This window comes from Melozone crissalis, unplaced genomic scaffold (assembly GCF_028551555.1).
Source record: "Melozone crissalis strain CALT ecotype California unplaced genomic scaffold, PUWL_Pcris_2 ptg000068l_1, whole genome shotgun sequence".
Taxonomy (NCBI): domain Eukaryota; kingdom Metazoa; phylum Chordata; class Aves; order Passeriformes; family Passerellidae; genus Melozone; species Melozone crissalis.
In genome coordinates, this window is record NW_026535846.1 from 12,910,061 (window position 1) to 12,932,378 (window position 22,318).

Sequence of the window (22,318 nt, forward strand, 5' to 3'; positions counted from 1 at the left end):
GAGCATACCTTGGATGGTCATCACGTCAGTTACTTGGTGTAAGAATAGCAATGAAAACACAGTTTCCACCTGCATAAACAGCATTCCTCCTCCCATTGTGCCTGCAACCACATAAAGAATATTTTGGTTGCTTTAAATATATTTCATTTCTCCTCCTGTGTATCCAAATTTTCTGAGCCAGTTCTATATTCAGTAATACTTAATGATTTCTAGTGAAAAAAGTAAAAAAAGTAATAAATTGACTGGAGTATCTGTTTTGCATGGTGTCATTGAGCCACAGCCTAGTTTATTGTCAGAACACCCTGTACTCAGGTCTGTGATGAAGGACACAGTGTGCCCTGCACCTGCCCAGTTAGCACAGGCAGAACTTTCAGCTTTGTGCTGTTTCTGCAGGTAAAGCCAAAGCTGAACACAGTAACTTAAACGTCCTTACTCACAAATGCCTTCTGCCAGGGTGGTGTTCTGATGGCTGATGACAGTTTGCATTGCTTCCCCAACATTTAAACTTAGCTTGAGGAATTTTTGCAGATACTTTGGGTTTTTTATTGATTTTAAAAATTAATTTCCTAATTATTTAATTCATTAATAAATTAATCCATTAATTTTTATAGGTTTGTGGTTTTAGTCCTAGGAGAAGCTGTCTGACACACGGTTTTGTATTTTGTTGTGGTCTTTCAATTAAGACTTTCTTTTCTGTGGAATTTTGCTTTGAAGATACAGGGGAAAATTGATTTTGTATGCCTGTTTATGGATAAAAGTATGAAAAACCATGTGCCTGTTTTTAATACTAATTCTATATGAAAATAGTCCTTTGCCTTCACTAGGCATGCTACTGTAAATCACAAAATAATATTTCTTCTTTAACAACAAAGGAGTACATTACAAATTATGTATTGTGCATGTGTCAATACATAACCTTGAGTAGTGTTTTTTCAGAAGTGTGTCATTAGTGGCTTTGGAAAGGAAATATTTGTAGTATTTATTTGATTGGTTTGGTTTGCATATAGATTCTCAAGGGAGTAGTTGAGCTGTTGATTCTGGGGATATGATTCTTCCTGGTAACAGTGAGAATTATGCCTATAGGTGTGAGTTTAAGTTGATATTGTAGCAGCAATTACTTAAAAGTTTGCAGTTAATTGTTGAGTTGTTGGCTATTGATCTGCAGAGTGTTGGTGTTCAGGATGGTAATAGTTTACTTTTATTTATGCTTAGGAAACTAATCTGCTTTCAGACAATTAAAAGGAAGAGCCTTACTTACAGAATCATTTGTGCATCTTTATGCCCTAGCTGCTGGATCAGACTATTGAAGATTTCTTTATTTTTAAAGTATCTCTTGGCTCCTCCCCACACTTCTCCTTCTTCATTGATACCATTTGAGGACTTTTAGCACGTATTTTCTTTGGGGTTTTTGGGTGTTTGGGTTGACTGGTTGGTTGGTTTGTTTTCCCCCAGTCTGATAACATCTATTAAATAAAGAAGGAAAACATTAAAAATTAGGTATTCTACTCCAGTCCCTGTGTAGTGGCTGTTGTGCTTTTGGGGCAGTTGCCAGGTGTTCAGCTGGCTGGAGGCTTGTGCTGCTCACAAAGAGGTTGGCAGAGACTGACTGTACCTTTAGAATTGGTTGCCTCTGAAAAATTTCATTACTCTAAAAAAGGAAGGTGTTCTCTGACAGATTTTGGAGTTATGGAGAAAAGGAAGGGCTGGCATTGGGTAGCTCAATGCTATTTACTGCTCGCAGAAATAACAGTGGTAATGTATTTCTTGGCATAGAGGTGGGCATACATTCAGGAATAAAAAAGCTATTTAGCTAATTTTCAGCTTGTATTTACAAACTATAACAGGGGGTGGCTCTGCCTGCTGCAGGCTGTGTCTCCAGTTCATGAATTCCTGGCTCCCATCTGTGTGTCATCCAGCTGCACTAGACCTCGGTACAAAGTGAGCTGTGTCAGTTTTGGCCAGCTTCTGCCTAACATTATCCCAACTCTCCAGTGAAATATTATTCAGCCTTGAATTCACCCAAGTGATGAATATTCATTTCACAGGTAATTATTGTCATCCCCGAGCGGCTCCACTCACACAGCCCAAACTTCTCACGCAACCCATCATCGCTGTCGCTGTTTTGGCAGCACAGAGCTTATGATTCCTCATGCTTTAATAATGCTCCATCATCTGTGCTATCAGATTTGGGTCAAATGACCATCATAAGGGTTAGAAAACTCTTCCTTTATGCAGTGCTTTAAGAAAATAGAGAGGCACCTACCACTTACCTTTGCATGTGTTCCCCACGTCCCTCACCTGAGCTGAAAGCACAGTGGCCTCAAACAAGGTGTTTGTTTTCTCTACCTTGGCGCTCCAGTTTAGATACCACTGGGATAAATTGAGTGTTCAGACATTATATTTCAGGATTTTTAAGTTTTTCTCCAAGATTGTTGTTACTAAAAGAAATCTCAGTCCTTAAATTGGATGTAGTAATGGCTTCATCTCAATTGTAAATTGAGTGGAGTAATGTTGCTAACAAGTACCAGTATTTCAGTTTAACTTTATGATCTTTTTGGAAGACTTATATGCATAAAATATATTTTAATGGCTAATAAGTCCTACAATACACAGGATGAAAATACACAAAAATACTGTTTTCTTTCTATGCTCTAAGTATTATTGCTGTCATTATTATTAAAATGAATAAAACTGCTAAATAGCTACAATTATAGTGGTGGGAGATCAGTAAGTGTCTGAACTGGTTAGAGTTCAGCAACAGATTGTTTGCAAATGAGGCGTTTACAAACTTGATGTCTTTGACAGCATGCAGCACAATTTTACAATGTTTGCATCATTATTTTTTTAAATTAGCCTCCAAACATGTTCAACAAATTTGTCCATTATCATTTCAGCAAGCTAGTCTAAGCAAGAAGACAGCTGTATTAAACAGGAAAATACTGGCTTGTGACATTTTCTGGCCAGTGTCTCTTCAGTTGTTCAGCAGGAGAGCTGCTTCTCACTCAGTGTTCAGGTGTCTGTCCCAGCATCTGTCCTCTGATTCCTCATTTTGAATTGAAGAAAGGCAGGGAGATGTGGGAAGGGGGCAGCTGAGGTGTGTAAATACTCTTCTGAATATGTATGTTGACAAGATAGCTCAAATAAATACTTTTTATTAGCTTGGCAAAAATAGTTCTTTGTCCTGTATTCACTTTCTCTTTAGCTGCCTGGCAGGTCGCTGCTCATCCTGCTTAGGTTTGAGTTACCCTCATGTCTGGACCCCTGAGTTCAAGCCAATTCTTCCCTCCTCCTCCCTCCACTGGGAGTGCCAGCACTGGAAAATATCTGCTCCCAGTTCAGTGCTCAGTTCATGTGCTCTTTGGAGCAGGACTCAGGATGATTTCTCAGAGCTCTCTCTGTCTGATTAGAGTCAAGTCAGTGAGGATCTTGCTGTGTTTTTAGAGATCAACAGTTTAAGCTCCTACAACCAAATGTTTTGGGGTTTTTTCACTTACAACCACTTCTGGATGTGCTGCTTGCATCCTTTGCCAGTTGTCCTGATCAGCTGTGCTGTTTATTTCCCATTTGCTCTGTCACTGCTGTGTCTAATATTGGACACAGCACGAGATGGTGCAGCTCAGGAAATGGTGAAGCAGCTGGTAGGGAAATGAGACAATACTAAATGGAGAAAATGTGAAAAAAGGCAAAATCCACATGTGACTTGTACATTCTGTGGGGAGCTGGTTTTTGTGAAGGCTCTTCACTCAGCGTATTTGCATGAAACAAATTTAATAGGAAAAAACAATGGAAAAGGATTTTTAGGTGTGGTTAACACATAGAGCTGTCTGTTGGAAGAAACCTTTTTACAAAGATTCATTTTTTCTTGATCTGAAAAAAATTCCTTGCATAACTGCATATTAGTCTGGGATTTTCTTCTCATATATATTTTTTCCCTCTAAAATAGTTAAACTGAAGGAAAAATAGACTGTTCTGCAGACTGTCAACAAGTATATCTAAAATACAGTGTTTATTATAAAGACGATGCTGTATGTGTTGAAAATGTGAAGTTTATAGTTGCATGTTTTAAGTCTTTTAGTTTTGGGGATTTTTTTCCCTCTCTTTAATATAGTGAGTGCATGTGTGAGCTGGGTTTTTCAGTAGAGGAAACAATTGCTGCTGCAGTCCTTCCAGAACAGCCAGCAGTAGAGTTAACTGTGTTTTTACAGAACAAAACCAAAAGAATAGAGACACTGAATGCTCCTATAGCATTCCTTTTCTTAGATCTCCAGCATGACTGAGAATTGCTCAGGTGAGGGTGGGGCCATCTTCCTCTCAAAACACCTGTCTCCTTGGCATGTATTAACCCTAAACCAAATTTATGTATTGTGGATTTTCCTGATTATCTGTGGCCTTAGCGTTCGAATTCTGCACAGATTCTCTTAGCAGTACATATAAATGTCGTTAAACATGGTTTAATACACAATTGCTCTCATTTTTGTTTGAATCTGGTGTTTTCTCTGGAGTCTCTGTTTTCAGTGCTTTCTCCCTTATGTGTCCCTTTTCTGATCATGGCTTAATTACATTTTAAGTGCCTTCTGTGTTACTGTCTCCACTGCCTCAATTAGTTCACCTCCAACTGTGTGAATATTTTAATAACGAGGCACAAAGTATTTCTGGCAATACAGAGTGTGAGCTCTGCTTATCAGCCTATGGCAAGCTTTCCTTCAGGGCATGGCAGAGTTTACAGAGGCGCTGTAGGTTAATGTGTTAGTGCCATTTGGGTTTGATTTATTTTCTTTGGGTTAGTCTCAGCTGCAGTGCACTCTTTGACTCTTCCTGAGCATTGTTGATCGAGCACCTTTGCAGAGCCAAGAATTATCCAAAGCTCACGGGCTTACAGCTGTGGAACCAAAGGTATGTTGGCTATGAAGAGAGTCACCAGTGTGCAGCTTCTGTTCCACAAATAAAATGTCTGAAAGGCAGATACTGGAAAACTTCAGAAGCAATTTTTTATGGGCAGTGCAATACTGTAGGTAATTTTTCCTGTGGCTTTCAATCTGTTAAGATACAAATTATTTCATTTTCTGATTTTCTTTTCAGGATTTATCTGTCAAAGTTGGTAACAACTTTGAGCTCTCTCATGTTAGGTAGTCAGCCTCCCAACCATCTTTCTAAGCATTATCAATGTATAAGTATCTATTTATTTGATATGGAGGGGATTTAGTTTTAGTTGTGGATAGTCAACACTACCTGTGATTGCATTAGAAAGAGAAGGTGCCTGCCCACTAATTCTCAACAGCAGAAATCACATTTCAATATCAGTCAGTGCTTTGTCATTTCCCAGGTGTCAATTGTATGGCTGTGTCTTTGTGAAAGATTAAAATGCTATGTGATTAAAACTCAGACTGGAGGTTTCAAAGTCAGGGACTAGAATAGCTACTAAAATGAGTGCCATTTAGGAGTGATTTTGTATTTTAAACAATTACAGCTCTCATTAAGAAAGGGCAGGGAAACTAAAGAGGTCTAGAGCTGTAAAAATTGTAGCCAACTGCTCCTATTGATACTGGAATCATTTCACCATGTTGTGACTGTGTTCCCAAAGTTGTGTAAGTTTTGATGCTAGATCATGGCATCTCACACTTGCTCAAACTTCATGACAATATACACAGGTCTTTTGAGTTGTTCATCCTTGGAATTTTATCATACTTAATTCCCTTTGGTGCAGCACTGGAGTGATGGTGGCACTTCCTCTTTGGGAGCTCTACATCAAATCTCTAGATGGAAAATCTTGTAGATACCACATTGTATGCTTGGGCACTACCTTGCTGACAAAAGTGTCTCAGATTTTCATCTTTCCTTGGTAATTGTGATGTGCATTTTAGGATAGTATGTGTTTTAAGAAGTACTTATTTAACTTATTAATAATGATGTTGTGTGAGAGTGATGCAAGATTACCCCAAAATTATTTTCTGGGAGTATAGAGCTGGAATGGTGCCACCGCCTTCAGCTGAGTTTCTTTGATGCATTTTGGTGATATAAACCACAATATTTTTATGTTTTGCAGTTGCAGCTGCAGAATGTAGTAGTCTTTATAACTTACATAACTGCCTTTAGAAATACAGTGTAGAAGAACAAATGTCTGGAAATATCAGAAAATCTAATAATGGTCTTGTAAGAAAATTAGTTAAACAGTTGAAAAAATTTGTTGTGATTGTATGTGTAAAAATACAACATGCAAACCCAATGATTTTCCTTCAATTGTTCAAATATTAAACTGCAGCAGAGCTGACCTTTAAGTCTGAACTGTTATTGAAATTTCTTTGGTAACCCGAACACTTGAGGAAAGGAGGGAGCGAAAGTGGTCAGAATTACGTGAAGGCAGTTAAATCTCCCATCTCTTGATCAGATGGAACATGTGATGACAAACCCCTCCGGAGGTCTGGGGGGAAGAGGGGCTGTTTGAGTGGCAGGCCGTGTCCCCAGTCGGCTGATCAAATGGAACGGGCGTGCCAAGTTGTCTCCATGTGCTCCCACTGATGGCAGACTGACAGCAGGACCTAATTGGATGTGAGTGGAAGTGCTGGGCAGCTTGTGCACATGCTTCTGCTTTCCCTTTCTTCTTCCAACATTAATCTGAAGGGTGGATTTCTTTGTCGGAATGTTGCTTAGCAGTTCCATTTAAATTAAAGAATACACTGCTTTCATAGTATATGTTAATTTATTAAGTTCATGCCCCTCATATATAAATTTTTGCATAATCAGGAAAAAGAAGTGCACATACCTGCACCCCTAATCGAACATAGATCAGAATCAAACTGTTTAGCTGCCCCAGGTTTTGTTAGGGGGCATCTTGCAGTCTGACTTGAGTTTTTTTCCAGTAGAAATGTGATTACATACTAAAAAGCTGTTAGTAAATTTGTGGAGAAAATGAAATATTTTAACAGTGAAAAATAGATTCATGGATTGGATATTCAAAGTCTCAGGACAAAACTAGATTTCCAGATTTTTTTGCAACATAACCCAGTGTCTCTTGAAAGCCTCACCTAAGAGATAGCTTCAAAATGCTTTATAGTCTGGTAGTCTGGCCAGCAGTCATTGCTCTGTAGGATTCTGTTTCTCCTGATAAATAGCCCTGGGCACACTGATCTAATTTGGCCCTTCTTTGAGCTGGGGATGTGCTGTTGACTACCAAAACTTCAGTTCCAACTTCAGTTATTTGAAGAGAAAAAAATATAAAATTAGGTGTAGTGTTCTGCAGGTGTTAGACATCCCATCCCACCAAGAATTCAATGGATGTAAATTCCACATTTGGGCTTCTTTAAACAGTCCTTTTAGCTGGATGCTTGTTGAGGGTATCAGATGTCCCTTCAGGATGGGCAGCATTCGTGGGGTTGATCCCCAAGACCTGGCGAGGTTGGCTGGCAGCACACCAGGCAACTCTGTGGGAACCTGCAGAATGGGATTTTTCAGGCTTGAATTGGACACGGAGGGCAAGAGCCTCCTCCTGGGCACATCTCCTTGTGCCCAGGTGTTGCTCCTGTGTTCCTTGTTTCCATCTTGCTCCTTGTTTCTGGGATGGCAGCACAGTGACAGCAGTTACTGCTCCTTGTGCACAAGTGCTGTTCTCTGGCTCCTGTTCTCACTGCACAAGGTGCTGCTGGGGGCTTGCATCCCTTCCTTTAGGGAATTTTGCCTCTTTGTGCTTAGACCTCTCAGTGATACCTTCTCCCTTGCAAATACTTTTTCCTAATTTCCAGCATTTTTAACAGTTAGTTGGAAAGTGAAGAAATGGGGCTTGGTCAGTGCAGTGTGGCTGAAGCCTTTTGCTCACTTGTGCTGAAATTACTCATTCACTGATCTCTCATTGAAACTGGCTCAGGGCATCAAAACCATCTTCCTCTGCCCCAGCCTGGCTCCCTTTGCTGCTGCCTTCCATTCATGTCACTTCAAAGGAAGATGGCTAGTAGTACCCTTGATACTCTCTTAGGCTACTTTAAAATTATATTAGAGCTTTGTAGTTTCTGGTGAAAGTTAAGGTGAGGAGCTGAGTTACTCTAATGATTCTTTTTGAGCATTGTCTGTGATCTGAGTGCCTCAGGTCTGCTGAATGTCCCAGTAGTAAAGGACAAGATTTCTGGTAAATGGCTGTTGATAGCAGCTCTCTAAAAGTCTTTCCACCATCCCAAAGTTCTGCACTTGCCAGGTGGTTACTCTGAGACAGTCACAATGACCTAAAGCCTAAGTGCTACCCCAGCCCACTGGATACATAGAATTAACTTCTGGATTTACAGCCCTGAAAATTAAATCCATTTTTAGACTTCTGGATTTTTTTTGCATGTATAGCCTTCAAAACTAAGTCAGTGAAATTTATAAATATACTGCCTTTGCACATCTTTTGTCTTAAAAAGACTTTAGTTCACCTGCAATTTTAAAAACAAATTTCAATATTTTGAGAAACAAACAGTGAATTTTCAATGTATTTTTATAAGCCAGAATCACAACTGTTGGTAGAAATTATTTTCATACCTTTGTCTCTTTTTTCTTTTTTTGAAGTGAATAGCTGTCATGCTTAGATGTCATGGACCATGGGCATCTAAGACTGAAGTTTGAATTAAAGGGATTTTGATTTAAATTTAACTGCTTTCAGAAATTACTACCAGAAAAGCATGACAGAGTTGAATTCAAGTTTGTAAGGCAGGAGCCACAATCTGAGGGTAATTTCACTTTGAAGAATGTTGGTGCTCTGTTTGCACTCTAATAATTTTGTCAGCCTTTCTTGTCTGAAGTGCATACAGAGTTGAAAACAAGGCAGAATCCCAGCACAGCTTTGCCTGTTGAGAGCTGTGGATGCACAGGATGAGAGGGAGCACAACAGTGCCCCTCTGCTTCACACCCCCTGCTTCATCTCAAGGAAAACTATTTGTGCATAGGAAACTCCTTCAAAGGGAAACTTAGTTAATCTGCTTGAGATAGTTTGATTCATAGTTCTATTGCCCTTTATGAAAGTTTTAGTTATGGCTAGGTTTAATTTTGAAAACTTAATCACAAGAAGAAAGGATTCATTATCTATTGCTTCCCTCAAACACAAATGTAAATGCCAAAACTTGTAATAGAAAAATTATTATTGAGCCAAGGACCCTTAACAATACTTGAAAGAAAATTGGAATGCTTTTCTCTTATGACAGAGTTTTTGGAAGCAGACAATATTTTTTTCTTGAAAATCTGTAACTTCTTAATAGATTATTGCATATGGAGAATGAAATTATATGTGAATGTGTTGGAAGACAAGCTTTTCCAAACTCTGTTTCAACTGTAATACTAGAAGAATTCAATTTATCTGCACAAATGATATTGAGGTTCTTTCTCATCTGTGGTAACTAATTTTTTTTTTATCCTCTTGTCTTTAGTAGGGTAGAGTCAGTGTGGTCATTATTTGAGAATAAGTTGGTTTCCTTTATATGAAATTTATCTTAAATTCTAATTCCTGGCATTTGCTATGGTTTTATAACTCTAAAATTCATTAAAGAAGAGATATTTATGAGTACCTGCAGTAGAAATTTCTGTTTAACAGAATCCTGTGAATGGAAGTATTTTAACTCATAAAGCCACACTTTGGAGTAGGAAAGGCTGTAGCCAGCAATAATTCAGATCTATTTGAACTTCAATGATTAAATTTCTAACCAATATGATACTGAAAGTGTTTCTTCCTAAATTAAAATGAGAACTGCTGCATCCACACTGTAGCTCCAAAGATGCTTCCTCTGGCATCTTGTTAGTTGAGAAACTCTTGAAAAACAAAATCTCTAACATTAGGAATTTCAAGGGATCTCCAAAAGAATTCTCTGCTTCTGGGGACAGAGAATGTTCATCTGTGTCCCTGTAGGATCAGGATTATTTCTGTGTAAAAATTCCTTATTTATGTTGATTTCAGTAGTAGTAAAAATAAAAATTAATATCTGAGAACTGCGTGAGAATATTTTAAGGGGTTCAGTCTATTTCTGTGCTCTTATTTAAGCTTGAAGAATTAGTCTGAGGAAGAGACTAGAAAGATATTTGCCATGAGGCATGGGTTGGAGCCTCATCCTCTGGTACCTCTAGGGAAGGACCTGGAGAATAAAGACTTTTTCTTCCTTATAAATTGCACAAGCCAAAAAGCTTTCTGAAAGTGCAGCCTCCTTTCTTAATCCCTTAGCTGCCTAACCTGCAAATTTCCCTCCTTAGTGTTGTAACAGACTCTGATTCCTCTTTTATTCCCCCTTTAGTTGTTACAGCTGATATTTTTGAACTTAATATCATCTCTGCTGGTAACTTGAGGTTAATGTAAGAAAGTAAGCGGCATAAATAAGGGAATGCAAGGAAAAGTTGAAACACAGCAAAATAAAATGTACAATACAATGCATTTGCTATCAAAGTAAAAAAAATTCAAATGGTATATTTTATATGGTTGTTATTTATGTGTAACATGGATATCAATTTTTATTTATTAAGATATGTGCAGCTGAGAAACAGTTCCAGGCTGTGGCAGTAATGCAATTGCTGATAAACATGAAATTCATAAAATAAATTAATAGTCAGTGTAATGCATTTTTGAAAATTAATTTATTTTGGCTTCTTCCTCAGTGGTTTTTGTACAGATGGTTACTGGAGCTTAAATTCATTGAATTATATTGTCCTAGGAAAGATGTGGTATACTCTCACCATGGAAAGAAGCAAGATCTTTGACTAAATGAGAAGCATATACATAAAAGCATTGAAAAATATATGTAGCAGGTTGTGTTTCATGAATGCCTTTATGAAGCAACTTAAGATCTCTGCACATTTAATTCTCAAGTCCAGCAACCAGCCAGTAAACCACAGTCCTCAGGTGAAAAATGAGAAATTTTAAGGGCCGTTGAACACATGAAATTTAGCAGTGTTCAATAGCCCTCAAAATTTCTCATTTAGGAGAATGCATATGTATTGCTTCCAAAAATGAAGGCAAACTTCACTTTCCCCATGTGATTTGCATTTTTTTCTCACCCTTCCTTCTCTCCCTCCCTCCCTCTGAGTCTCCTACACCCCGAGTAGCTGCTCTGCCTTTCTGCTTGTTTGGCAGCACACGAAATGCACCTGCAGATTAAAGCACTGCACTAAGTTCAGTGGGAAAAAACACACACCAGGTTGTGGTGAAACACTGAAATCCCAACCCATAAATAGCAGTGCATCTTTGCACTTTTCCCTTGCATTCCCCATATATTCCCTCAGACACAAGTATTAACATGACTCTGTTCAGGGTAATGTGTATTATTTGACTTTCTGGAGTTCCTTCCTAATTCTCCTTCCCAGACTCTGGTATTTCCAGTGTTTTCAAAAACCCAGTCTGAAAGAGGGCACTAGGCCAAAATCAGTATCATGGATTTCAAATTCAAAGACTGATATTTTCTCCTTGCCTTTGAGCTACTTAATCTCTTTTATAATTTTATATTTGCAGAAAGAATAATTTGTGGTTTTTTTCATCCAGAGAATTGATTTTGTGTGTGTTTGAGCAGGGAGCATTCTCAGAGTAAGAATCACCTCATACCAAGAATCAAGAATAAAATTAATTTGTGAATCAGTGATGTTTAAAGACTTTCACAATCAATAAATTGCAATTGCTTAATTATATGATGGGATTCATAAAAGGCATGTAATTGCAAGATGTCAAACTGTTTCAGTTTATAAATAAATTATATTTTTCTGTAAGCTCTTTCTCTAGTTGAACACCTAGGTCAATTAAGTAATTTAAATTAATAGTTATCATTCTGTTGATAAGTAGAATATTTTTCCGTAAGGGAATAGGAGGACTGGAAGGGAAAGTTCTTCATGCCCATCACTATTTATACTCTAGTTTAATGTTTCTTCTAGCTTCTTTGTTTGGATCATTTTTTCTTTATTTTAATTATTTATTGAAATAAATATTTACTTATACTCATGGTTAGTTGGTGGAAACTAGCAGAATTCTTGGCAAATGGCAGCAGCGAGGAGATTCCACAAGTCCCGCAAGTCCAAATTTTGCAGAATTACTAGGTTGGAGAGAAGGGCCTCAGTGGTCTTTCACTGGGGTAATTTTATTATATTTTTTAACCTGTGCTAGAAAAACTAAAAGAGTTGCAGAAAGAGTAGCTGGCACACAGTTACTCCTGCCATACAATGGAAGATGCACTGGGATAAATGTTTTGTATTTGCATCTAATCCTTACTTAGGTTTTGAGCTGTACTGGTGGCTAAATTGATGCCACAGTAAATAAACCCTTCATGAGTTACCTGGTATTTTCAGTAACTTTGTGAGCAAAGTTGGAGGTGTGTTGGAACTGCCTGGTCAGCTGCCCAGTTCCTTAAATAGCAGAGGCACTGCTCTCCAGCTTCTCTTTAACTGCTTATCTCTTAAGATTTTTTTTTTTAATAGAAAATTGTATTTAGTGGTAGAAAGAAAGGGGTCTGTTAATTGCAATGCTGATTTTTTTTTTAACAAGTCTTCTTTCCTTTTATTGCTCATTAGATATTTCATGTTTCTTCATGCTTTACTTTTTTGAAAAAGCTAATTAGTATCAATGTGAGATAAAGTACTTGTTTTTTAATGGTTGTGCTACAGCAGGCTCTGTGAGGGTCCAGAGTTGAAAATCCTTTCATCATTTTCGTAACTGCCACTTTTTTTTCCTCTGTCCTCTGTTCATGCAAAACCTTGAATTTTGTATTAATGTTCTCTCATTTCTCTTGTGACTATGTCTTTGTGGTAATACCGAATCTATCATGAATCTACTTGAACTTTATCTCCTCATGGAAATATGTAGTATTTTAGGTAAAAAGGTTAGATATGCAGACTAAAAACAGCCACTTCTGCCATTGTAAAAGCTTTTCAGAAAATTCTTCCTGTGGGAGTTAAAATCCTGCAAAGGCTTGTATACTTAAGAAATAGACTATTAAGGCAATAGATTGTGTTAAACATGAGTTGAACATGAGTTAGAGTATAAAAAGAAAAAAAAAAGGAATTACCATATAGACTGAAGGGTAAATTCTGTCCTTCTTAAAAATGTGTAATCTAATTAGCATTTTGTGGGATTTACTGGGATGAGTTTTCCCCGTGGCATATGCAAATGCAAACAGGGGGAAGATGGGCTCCAGGCTGCTAATGGCAGACATCTGCCTGGAGGGACAGCCATGTAAAAAAATCCTGCATCCTTGTCCCCTGAGGACCTGGCATCAGCTGTGGGGTGATTCTTGAAGTTATAGGAAGATTTTTAATTGTGGGGAAGTTCCTCAGATGGTGAAAATAAGCAAAGATCGCTTTTAAAGGGGAAGAAGGATCAGATGATGTTTCTTGAAATCATACCTGTTATAAGGTAGACAAAGTTCAAATGCCAAATATTCCCTATGCAACTGCTTCCACGTATTTTGGCTGTTCTCTCTGAGCCATCTCCATCAAACTTTGGAGTCAGCCTCAGTGCATTTGAGAGACTTGGAGGGACAGGGCTTGTGAAGGCACATCCCAGCTTCTCCAGGATAGGGCTGAGGCCACGTCCTCCTCCTGTGAACAAGAGGAAAGGACCAGAGTGGGGCTGGAGCACTTGGCATCATCCCCACTCCTGTCTTGCTGCTCCAAAGGGAGCAGGAGCAGTGGTGGCTGGTGCTGCTGGATGCAGCAACACCAGGCTAGACAGGATGACCTTCCAGGACTCGTGTGGGAAAGTGAGGCCATGGCTATGCTTTTCTGCTGGCTGCCTGCCTTCTTCCCTTGCCCTCCACAAATAAGGTTGCCATTCCCTGAGCTCAAAGCCAAGACCTTCAGGAATTTTTGGATGGCAAAAGAAAGATGTATAGAGACAGATGAATTACAATTTCCTCAGGTGGTTCAATTTATATCTTAGCATTCGGTTTGTTGGTTTTGGTTGATACCTTCAAGAAAATAAAAGGGCTTTTTGTTATTTCAGCAAGAGTGATTAAAATCAGAATCATTCCTCTCAGTAGCTGGTAAGTGGATTAGTTTGGCAAATTAAAGCTTTGGTTAGGATGACAGTAGAAAAGAGTATTTGTCCTTAGTCTTAAACAATGACTCTTGTCTCTAATGTTTCCTTTCTAGAAACTGAAATACTGTATGCATATTTGATATTGTATTTAGTCTCTCAAGATGGCATCCCAGGTCTGATGTTCAATTAGGAAGTGCAGTTCTGTAATCCTTATTTAATTAGAACTCCCTGTCATAGTCCCTGTGAGTTGCATTTGTAATTGGATTCTCACAAGTGAGAATATGCAGAGGCTACCTCAAAGGGGAGTTGCAATTTGCTGATGTGTGTTACTTACCTGTAGTTCTTCGAGAATGTTTCCTCTGCATATTCACATTATGGGTCCTGTCCACCTTCTGTTTGTCCTTGGATTTCTGCTGCCCAGCAGCTGCTGTGTTCAGTAAGAATAACTTGTAGCACTGTACAGCTCTCAAATCTCAGATGGCTTGGTGTCATGAGATGGCCCTTGTACAGTCCTAGTAGTCACTGCTCTTCTAGGAAGCTCCTGTAGGCCACCAGCACTGGAGAACCCAAACCCACTGGTGTGAATATGCAAGGACAGCACTCTCAAAGAGCAAGCCAATGGTAAGTACCCTTTCTTTGTCTTCCACCATAAACCAAATACTTTAAATATTATTTTTTAACTTCTGTATTGGGAAATTTGCTACACTTTCCCTAGGATAAAAACATACTGAGATTAATTTAGAGCTGTTGCCTTCCTGGCAGAACGTGAGAAAGTGTCTGTGTTTGCAGATGCTCACTTCAGTTGTAAATTGATGTGCAGCTATCAGTGTGTGGGTGTGCACATGTTTGAGCTATAATGCATATTTCTATTAGACAAAAAGGCACAATTACAGTGCAGCACTATATATTTTACTATATATTCTTCTAGTTGTATTACCTTTAGAGTAGATTAGATAGCAGAGTGAGTCACTGACCAAAAAAAGTCTTCTAATAGTGTGAACAATGTTAATTCTCAAAACCAATTCTCCAAGAGAAGATCAAAGTTATGTTGCTTTTCACTGCTACATTTTTTTCTGAACTTTTGTTTTTTCCAGACATGGAATTCTGTGACACTCCCCATATCCTGTGCTCTGGCTACCAGACTGACCTGCATGGTGTGGCTGAGCACAGTTACCCTCTGGAGGTGGGCTCGGATGTGGACACTGAGACAGAAGGAGGAGCATCCCCGGACCACGCCCTGAGGATGTGGATGAGGGGCATCAAATCAGAGCACAGCTCCTGCCTGTCCAGCCGGGCAAACTCAGCTCTGTCCCTCACTGACACTGACCATGAGAGGAAGTCTGATGGGGAGAATGGTAATAAAGAAATGCTTCTCATGTAATCAATATAGGAGTAATTTATTCAAAACTTTCTTTTCCTACTTCTCTTATTTTCCTTCTTTCTTATTTTCTCTTTTATTTTCGTTCTCATTTTCCCCCTTCCTTCCTAGATCCCTGTACTGTATGTAAGATGAAGGGGTTGTTTGCTGTGTGTATTGTATTTATAGTTTAGACAGAAAATAAGAGAAAAAAATGAAACAGTGATTTTGTTAAAACATAATTTCTCTAAAGACTAATAACTTTCCCACATTCTTCGTTTTTATGTTGTAAGATATTTATCATTTGAATTTGGTGGCCTATGAATTAGGTTCTAAAATATATATATATATATGTACATCTATATCATGTTTTGCATACAGCTGCTCCTGTGGCTTCTGGGTATAATTTTAAGGCTCTTCAGCCAGATGACTTGAGAAAGACAACCTGCAGTCTAAATTCTCTGTTTACCTCTAATCTTGTGCTGCACCTGAAGATGTGTCTTCATCAGTAGAACAGACTGAACAGGTCTTTGTTGTGTCTCAGTTCTGTATTTCTCTGCATATAGAGAGTGGGCTTGTGAGTCACATGGGCTTGTTTTTTGTGTATCTGTGATTTCTAAATATTCAGTCTCATTCAGGATTTTTTTACTCATTTGCTTTTCTTACAATTAAATGTGTCAGAAGGAAAAAATGTGTATTTAATTAAAGTAATGTGAGGAATTAGTATTCTTTTATCTCTGCATTAAAATTGATTAAAATTTACTCTGCTTCCTTGCAAAGTATAGTAAGTAAACAAATTTATCATGCTTAAGATCAACAAGCTTAGCTGATATTTTAATTTCTGTGTTTAATAGCTGCATGTTATAGGTCTAGATGTCATTAAATATTGACACTTCAATGTTGACGGCAACATATTTTAGTGCCTCTCTAGTCATAAGGTTAATACAACTGATTCAGTATAAATGGCATTTCTATACTTACATGTTTGAATTTATCAAACATGAAGCTCATAATTATATAATTTCACCTGGATGTCTGCCAGTACCAATGATCATGTCCAATATAGGCTCAAAAACATTGCATTATCTGTTTGAGGTTAAAAATGAGATTTTAGTGCACAGCTTGTTTCTAATTAAATATTCCATTGAGGTTTAAGCATTGTGGGCTACCACATTTTATTGTCTTGGTGGAATCAGTTAATTCTTAGATGTCACCCCATTTCCAGTGTGCAATGGCTGCCTGTCTTCCAGCTTCTGTGGGACCCATCCTCTGTGAGGTGTTTGCTGCATAGGGAGGTTTTGATTGGCCTTGAGGGGGAATTGTGTTTGTTTTCCTGGAGACACTGGGGTTTAGGTGGTGGCTGAAGGAGGTGAATCTGGTCTGCCCGGCATTAGTTGGCCCTTAACTGTGAAAATGATTGAAAGGGAATGCTACATGGAAGGAATGTGTATATTTGTGCCATTCAGACTAAAAAAATGCACATTTCTCTTGTAAGGTGCTGGGAAGCAGAAGTCTTGAAAGCAAATAAATCATCTAAGTGAGTTCTGTATTTCAGTCTGGAGTGCGGTGGTGCAGCTGGGCATTGATGATATTTTGCTTAGCAGTACATGTACCACTAAATAAGTAATCTCCTGTAGATGGAAATTACTCTAAGTAGTGCACCTGCATCATCTTGCACAGATGTAGCAAGAACTATGGGTTAGGTGTTGTTAAGATAGGGACACATAGCATTGTGCTTCCCCACCAAAGAATGCTTTCCTCTAAAGCTTTGTCTCTGAGAAGGATTTTAATCCATTTAAACTGGTGTAGATAGTCTTTTTGCATGTGGCTTTAGTATTTCATTTTTTGTAAGCCTTATAACAATTTTTAAATCAGGGATTCATGTTTGGGGTGCTTGACTAAATAGTTGGGAGAGGAAAGTGAGGGCAAGAGCAAGTTGGAAGAGAGAGAAACTGAGAGCACAGGTTCACTTGAACTCTGTAGATGTCTCCAGGCAGGGCCAACTGCACAGGTCTCAGTGCTTCCTGTGCTCTTGAGTCATTATAATAATTACAGTCTTGAAAGTTAAAGTCTGAATAAATTTGAACACTGCAGTTCAAGCTGTATTTGTTTATATTATCTATTGTTTCACAGGTAAGTTCATAGCCAAGATTCCTGGTCCAGAGAGCAGTGTGTTCTTCATCTGGGCTGGCATTCAGCAACAAAGCACTCTTTGAATACAGAAGTTCATAAATCTCTACTTAAATTATGTCACGGATGGCACATCTTCCTGTTTCTATGCAGTCCTGTGTGCCAGGGGCTTTATCAGGGAGCCACGAGTGCTGCATTTATCCTTGTCAGTTTCTGCCATGGAAATGTATTTTTTTGTGCATGCCAGTAACTGCTCTGGTGTGAAAATGCATAAGATCTGTTGCATGGAAGTACATGAAATATTAGTTACCATGATACTTCCTAATTTCTGTTAAAGTATTTAGGATTTCTGGATTTCAAGGGGTTGACCAAATGGTACGTGAATGCAGCTATTTGGAACTGGAGTAAAATTAATGAGAAAGGTATAGTTGTTGCATGATTTGAGAAAACATTGTAATTGTTAGCTCTAGCTTGAAGTTCCCTGGCACAGGATATATACTTCTCTGTTCATTGTGGGTAGCCCAATTTGAGAATTTATTTAAGACTTGTTTTCCTTAGTAGACACACCGACTCTGTCATAATCACTGTTAAAACACACTCTGGTTGTTTTGGCAGCATTAAACAGATTGTATGAAACACCAACGTTCCCATTCATTGTTGTCAAGTTAATGGCAACTAATAATAGCCCGTTAGGGCACAGACTGCCTTCAGCTTTGCCTGAGGCTAAGCAAAATATATATTGACTGCACAGAATGAATGACCAATTTCTTGGGGACCATTGCTTATCTCTGGTATAGTGTAAATAGCTCCATTTAAACACAGTGTTACTCTATGGTATATGAATGTAGATTTCAGACAGCAACACCACAGAATAACCATATCAAAAATAGTTCCTTTATTCCATTGAAGACTGCACTTGCCTTCAGTTCACTGGTACAATGGTATCTGTCACTGCAGTGTGTCAGAACATAAAATTCAGTGCTTTCATCTGCCAGATTACTGAGCTGGCAAATTTATTTATTTATTTGTTTGTTTGTTTTTCTGGAGTATGTGGTCAAGAAGAGAATACAAACCTGATCTACAGAAAGCATGATCTCCAGATATATTCCTAAAATTACATGGTTTGACACAGATCTGCCTCCCACACTAGGTAGTGTATTAAAAAGCAGCCCACAGTCCATTTTGTGTCCACATAACCTTTCTCATTGTTGTTCATTTAATTCTTATGTTTGCCTTTACAGGATGTCTATGCAGCTGTGACACAGTGAATTTGACCTCAAGTATATTTATGCCATGCCATAATCCATTTTGAGCCATATTTAGCGCATCTGCACAGCCATCAACTCTTTTACTTTTAGCTGCTACATCTCAGCTAAGAGCTAGTGTGGAACTTCAGCCATTCCTACACTAACACAATTTTTAACCTCTTTTATTTTGTCAGATTGCTTTGATGTACTTTTAAGTCTGACTTGTTTGGCTCATCCTGACATCTACTTAGATGTTTTTATGCAATTAGTTACTCTTTCTCTACACCACAGTGACAACCAGTAGGAGAGTACAGGATTCCCAGTGGTGGAGGAGTGTCCTGTGCAATGCAGACTCATCTTGGATCCAGATTTCTGCTCAGTTTCTTTGGCTGAATTATTTTAGGACAACTGGGTATTAGCTGTAGTTCACAATGACTTCTTTGAGATTTGTAGGCAAGAAATTAAGGTTTTAGTACAGGCTGCAATACCACTGGTCATGCAATGTAGCATTAGAGTGCTTGTGAGATCTGGTATGGAGACTTTTTTAATAACATTCTTGTCTTGTTAAAAGCAAAGCAAGAGAGGGGAAAAACAGCTGTGGAAAAATCTAATTTTTCCTTTTTGCCCACCATAAAGTGTTGGGAAAATTCTTTCTTAACATGAGTATCAGATTATATTTGAAACAATGCTTCTAATAATAAAAAACATTTTAAACAGCAGGCTGCAAAGATGAGGTAATAGTATTAGCCATATTTTAATAAGTAGATGTAGTAGAGAATTTAGTAGGTTACAGATCAAAGCTAAGTTTAATGAGCTAGAAACATGTAAGATTATTCTTGTGTAATTCATCTAAGTATTTGTTTTATAGCCTGGGAGCAGTGATCCATTTAACAGAGCTTTTGACTGTCGCTAAATCTCTGGGGATTTTTCATTTTGATTGCTGGGCAGATGGGTGAGTTTTGGACAAGTCACCTTCGTTCTTTGCACTTCATATTCAGAATCCCTACAGTATCTGTTAAAGGGATAAAGATACTTAATTAGTAAAGGAAATGCTACAATGGCTGTTGCTGTATGAGAAGCACAGCTTTGAGAATGCTGTAGCTATGCAGCCATGGGGAGGATTTAGCTAAGGACAAGGCTCTGATTTAATTTATGGTGTGTGACAATAGACCTACTGTGAATTCACACCTGTTTAAATTAGGCTTGGATCTGGCTCTTCAAAAGTCTTGTGTTTAATGTAAGAAAGTGACAGCATTGTGATTAATGTTGCTGTTATTTACTGTTGTTTTGTAAACAGCTCAGGCATTAAGCTGATCTCTGGCTTTCTCATTTCTCCAGGAAATTATTGCCAACAGCTACATTACAATAGCAATACACGCTCTGAGAAGTGGGCATGTGGCTGCCTCTCTATGCAGGATTGTGTTTCTAATAATGATGGCTGAAGTGTATCCATTAGCTCCTGTCCTGTCACTTTCTATTTACAGTGGTGCAATTAAGAAATTGAATTACTAATTTGCTAGTAGACCCATTAGGCTAAATATGTGTAAGTAGCCTTGAAAATATAAAGGTAAATATTGGTCTTAATCCCATTCCCTCTGTGTCATTTAATATTTTTCTCTTTGATCCTTGTATGCTTTATTTTGCCTTTTTGTTGTGGTTTGGATTCCATTCTGTTTGTACACTCCTGCCTATCAGATCTTTTAAGGCACCTAATAGATTAAGGCAACCTCATCAATAAAATGCAAAACCCCTCATGGTGAAATTCCTTCTGTAGCTTGCTATAGCTTGTCAGATATTTGATTTATGATACTTTCAGATATTTGACAGAAAAGGGCTGCTTACCTTCCCTTAATAAAAGACCTCTGTTGCTTTTGTTGTGAGGGTTTTTTGATCTTTTAGTGTTTACATGTTGTTTATGTTGGTTTCTTCTGCTGTTGTTTCAAAGGCAGCTCCTCAGAGTGAAAGGAGGGTTGTGAGCCCCTGCAGTAACTCAGCAATGTCTTTTGGGGAGCACTGGCATATCCACTGACAGGGGAGCTGCTCTGCTGCAGTTGTTCAGAGTGTAAGATGCTTTTGTTGACCTTAGAGTGGTTCCTCTGGAAATGTTACTGTCTCAAAGGCAGCGTGTAAGTTATCCAAATTGCCTTGGATAAGTGTGAGATGCTTCTGAAAGCACTGCAGCATCACCTCAGCTGCACTATCCTGCAAGTCTTGAGCTTTTGCCCCCAGTATTTAAACCATTTCTGAAATTGTTTATCTATGGAAATTCAGCTAATGACTTTTTTGTCAGTATTGTGGGGGAAATTCTGTCTTTTAAAATTACCATCTTTATTACTTTTTCTGACTAACAAGGGCATTGCATCTGCATGTCTGCTATTTTAATCTTTACAATTTTCATGTGGTCTATTAAAACCATTACACGGTGTTAAAACATTCCCTTTTTTGTGGTTCTCCTTTAAGCACAATGAACGCTAATTTAAAGACAAATATCAATATTTAGCATCTTAGATTAAAGATAATGAAACAGTGTTTAGAATGTAGCAGGAATACTGTCTATATTCCAGAATCTAAATGACCTTTTCCCACAGCATAGTAAAAATTATCAGTCCATTTCCACAAGGTTGTATAATTTTTTTTTCCCTGAATCTTTTTTCTTTCATGGTGGGGGAGGAGGGGAGGGAGGAAGGTTTGAGGAGAGAAGTCTGATTTTTATTCCAGAAATCAGTAAATTGGCATTAGAGCTCAGGAAAAAATCTCTTGGCTTTCCTCCCCTGTGTGATACAGCAAGTATAGTGGATGTGCCTTGAGGAGCCAGCAGCAATATAAATTATCACTCCTTTCATTTAAATCCTTTTTATTTTCTCATTATTCTGGGTATGAATGCAAAGGAAAATTATCTCCAGAAATACTTCACAGTGCAAAAATACTTTGCAGTGATTCTGCAATTCATGGGACCTCAGTTTATTTTGGCTGCCACTGGGGGGAAAACTGAGATGGGGTAGACAGATAAGTGTCTGCTTTCTGTCAGGGTGCTGCAGTGCAGGAGGGTGAGGATTGTCTGACTTCTCATTTCACAGTATTTATGAGACCAGGCGAACACTGAACAAAATACTTTTTCTTGTTGAGCATTTACTGTGAATTCTACAGGGGGACATCTCTGGACAAATGTGTTGCTGGGAACAGTTCCATTCTAAACAGTCAGCATGTCTGTCCTGATGTTTTATTTATGTTTTTTTATTAAGTTTACAATGTTGTTTATTTCTCATCTCTTTTGGTTAAATTTTTAAATGTTTTAGGAGATCAGCAGTCTGATTTACAGAAATAACCTACAGTCATATTTTGTATGTATGTCCTTTGGAATTATTTCGTTTAGTTTTGTAGTTATTTTGAAATATAATCAATTTTCCTTATATGTCTTAAAATGTGGATATTTCTACCAGTTGGAACCTGGTTTTCTTTAAAGTTTTGGATGTTCTGCTTAAAGCTGAAAGTTGAATATTATTAGTGGAAAATTAGGCTAAGGAAAAACTTGTGAACTCTGATCATGTAAGATTACATTTAAGGCTGCTAGATAAATGAGATCAAGTTACTCTCATTTGGCTCTTTATACTGGCAGCCAGCGTG

The 22,318-nt window shown here is 38.1% G+C and overlaps 1 protein-coding gene across 7 annotated transcripts in view; it reads left to right on the top strand.

Moving 5' to 3' along the window:
* TENM1 (teneurin transmembrane protein 1) overlaps positions 1–22,318 on the top strand; it is a 775,300-nt gene that overhangs the window by 554,267 nt on the left and 198,715 nt on the right. For 6 of the 7 annotated variants that reach the window (XM_054289924.1, XM_054289930.1, XM_054289929.1 and 3 more), the window contains one exon: positions 15,055–15,315. The exons of the other annotated variant lie outside the window; for it this stretch is intronic. In XM_054289924.1, coding sequence (XP_054145899.1) covers positions 15,055–15,315 — 261 coding nt within the window. The remainder of the gene's footprint in view (positions 1–15,054; positions 15,316–22,318) is intronic. 7 annotated transcript variants of the gene reach the window in all.